The 2,420-nt window shown below is 36.0% G+C and overlaps 1 protein-coding gene across 1 annotated transcript in view; it reads left to right on the top strand.

Moving 5' to 3' along the window:
- cdh15 (cadherin 15, type 1, M-cadherin (myotubule)) overlaps positions 1-2,420 on the top strand; it is a 16,492-nt gene that overhangs the window by 10,009 nt on the left and 4,063 nt on the right. The window contains exons 5-7 of the mRNA XM_032515777.1: positions 961-1,142; positions 1,225-1,353; positions 1,466-1,648. Of these exons, the coding sequence (XP_032371668.1) occupies positions 961-1,142; positions 1,225-1,353; positions 1,466-1,648 (494 nt within the window). The remainder of the gene's footprint in view (positions 1-960; positions 1,143-1,224; positions 1,354-1,465; positions 1,649-2,420) is intronic.

Here is a 2,420-nt window from a genome sequence, read left to right as displayed (position 1 = left end):
ATAGATAGATAGATAGATAGATAGATAGATAGATTGATTGATTGATCAGTTGATTGATTGGCATCCAGTAGCTTAGAAAACTTTAACACATAAAAAACACATATACACACATATATCACACATACATAAGAAGGGACTATGGTAGAATGTGTGCAATGGTTATAGTGCAAAAGAGAACAGTGCAGTAAATCATAATTAAATAATAACTATGACTATGAAATATTAACATAATAATCTATAACTACATATAGACTATATATATACAGTATATATAAAGTATATACATATATATAGTATATACTGTATACAGTATATATATATATATATAAAACACTTCCCCCATACTTTCTGTTTGTTTCATAGGGTCATTGACATATAACAATGATTACCTTATTCTGCAGTCTGCAGAGCATTTTAGCGTCTTTCAGCTCACTGTTTTGGTTTTGCCACTTTTATAAGCATTGTTTTCAGATGCAGCAAGCAGCTGTTTTCAGCTAGAGCACCCTAAAATCTGACTGTACAATATCTGCTTAGCACCAAACAGCAGACAGACACAGTACATGGTGAACATAGTGGAGCATGTAGTACCTAAATAGTCAGATATTGCCTTCCAGAGTTGGACAGACAAGAAAAAAAGAAGAGTAAATATTGGACTCATATATGTTAATAAGCATCTGTTTGCTAACAAGTTTGCCAAATCAACTTACATCAAATGTGTCAGTGTTGTATTTACAACTTGTTTCTTCTGTCTGCCTCCAAGTGGATTGCAGGTTTAAGTCAAATATTCAAAACAAGTAAATTGTTTGTAAAGGCACATTGTCTTTCCGTTTTCAGAGTAGTACGGTTTAAGACTTGTTAAATGATTTGTAAAATATGACATTTTTTTCAGTGAAGTCCTGCAGCCTCAGCACTTATCATTCATCTTTCCAGCTGACCAAAGCTTTCGACTAATTTTGACAGGCACCTCAGTGATGTCCGTGTCAGCCACTGATGCAGATGACCCCATGACAGAAAACGCTTTTCTGAGTTACTCCATCATTGGCCAGGAGAGCATTCCTGCTAATGCTGTTACCAAGACTATGTTTGGTATCAACAATGAGACAGGAGCCATCTACACAAGAGATGTAGGCCTGGACCGAGAGGTAAAAGGCAGGTTATGATGCAAATTTTTGCAGATCATTATCGTATGGTTCATTTCACAATAAATGCTGTGTTCTGTCATAGGTGGTGAAAAGTTTCCGATTAAAACTGCAAGTTGCTGATATGGGGGGTATGGGACTAACAAGTGAGGGTCTGGCTATTATACATGTATCTGATATCAACAACCACGCCCCACAGTTCAGCCCTGCCTCGGTGAGTCTCAGTCAACATATGAGGGATATTTTGCAGGTGTTATTGAAAACACTTAAGTTAAACTGTTAGATGTTAAATCTTTTGACCTGTGTTTTCTGTGTGGTCCATGTAGTACAGTATGACAGCAGTGGAGAACAGGGAGGACTATGAGATTGGGCGGGTGAATGTGACAGACAGAGATGATCGTGGAACAGGAAACTGGGAAGCCAAATACTTTATTTCCAACGACCCTGAAGGCCTCTTTGCCATCAGTACGGATCCTGCCACCAACGAGGGCGTTCTGACAGTGGTGAAGGTACAGTCTGCTGAACTGCTGTTAACTGAAAGAGTGTGAAGGAGGTGTTGTGGTGATTGTTGAGTATCCATCACACATAACGTATGTGGATAAGGTGTCAAATGATTTCTACCAACTTTGTTTCTCACCCTTTCCTCATGATTTGATCTTCACATTATTGTTTTTTTTATCATATCTCAATATTTTTCACTGCATACATTAAAAAAAGCGCAATAACAAAGGGTATGGGTAAGAATGACACCCAATTCACACACTGATAAATTGTAAGGTCAAAACTTTGGGGTTAAGGTAAGGATTCATCTTCTTGTTTTATCTTCAACATGATAGTTGTAGTTTGTTTAATGAGTTGTTGTTGTGGTAATGCTGTATTCATTAATTATTTCCTATTAATGTCAAAGGTTTTCCCCAAAGTTTTGACACAGATATTTTGGTCAATGTTAAGTTAGTTATGCTAAGTTTATAAGCAAAGGAATTTACACTGTGCTTATTAAATCCAAATAAATATTCATTAACCATTCATTATGCAGTATATCTGAAACTATAATCTTCATATATGTTGAATTATTTGTTTGCCTGTAAATAAATTTGATATATTTGCCCATCCAGCTAACCTGCTTTTTACTGGTACCAATAGCAGGCAATTGGACTTAAATTATTGGAAGTTGACCAATTGAACACTGTCTCTGTTATGGAAAATGATGGTGTTACAGCAGCCAACATACATCAGTTACACAGCACAAAATATAAATATAAATGAAATACTAGGATACAA

The sequence above is a fragment of the Etheostoma spectabile genome, chromosome 1, assembly GCF_008692095.1.
Source record: "Etheostoma spectabile isolate EspeVRDwgs_2016 chromosome 1, UIUC_Espe_1.0, whole genome shotgun sequence".
Classification (NCBI taxonomy): domain Eukaryota; kingdom Metazoa; phylum Chordata; class Actinopteri; order Perciformes; family Percidae; genus Etheostoma; species Etheostoma spectabile.
Note: the sequence above shows the minus strand (reverse complement) of the source record. Positions and strands in the feature narration are given on the sequence as shown.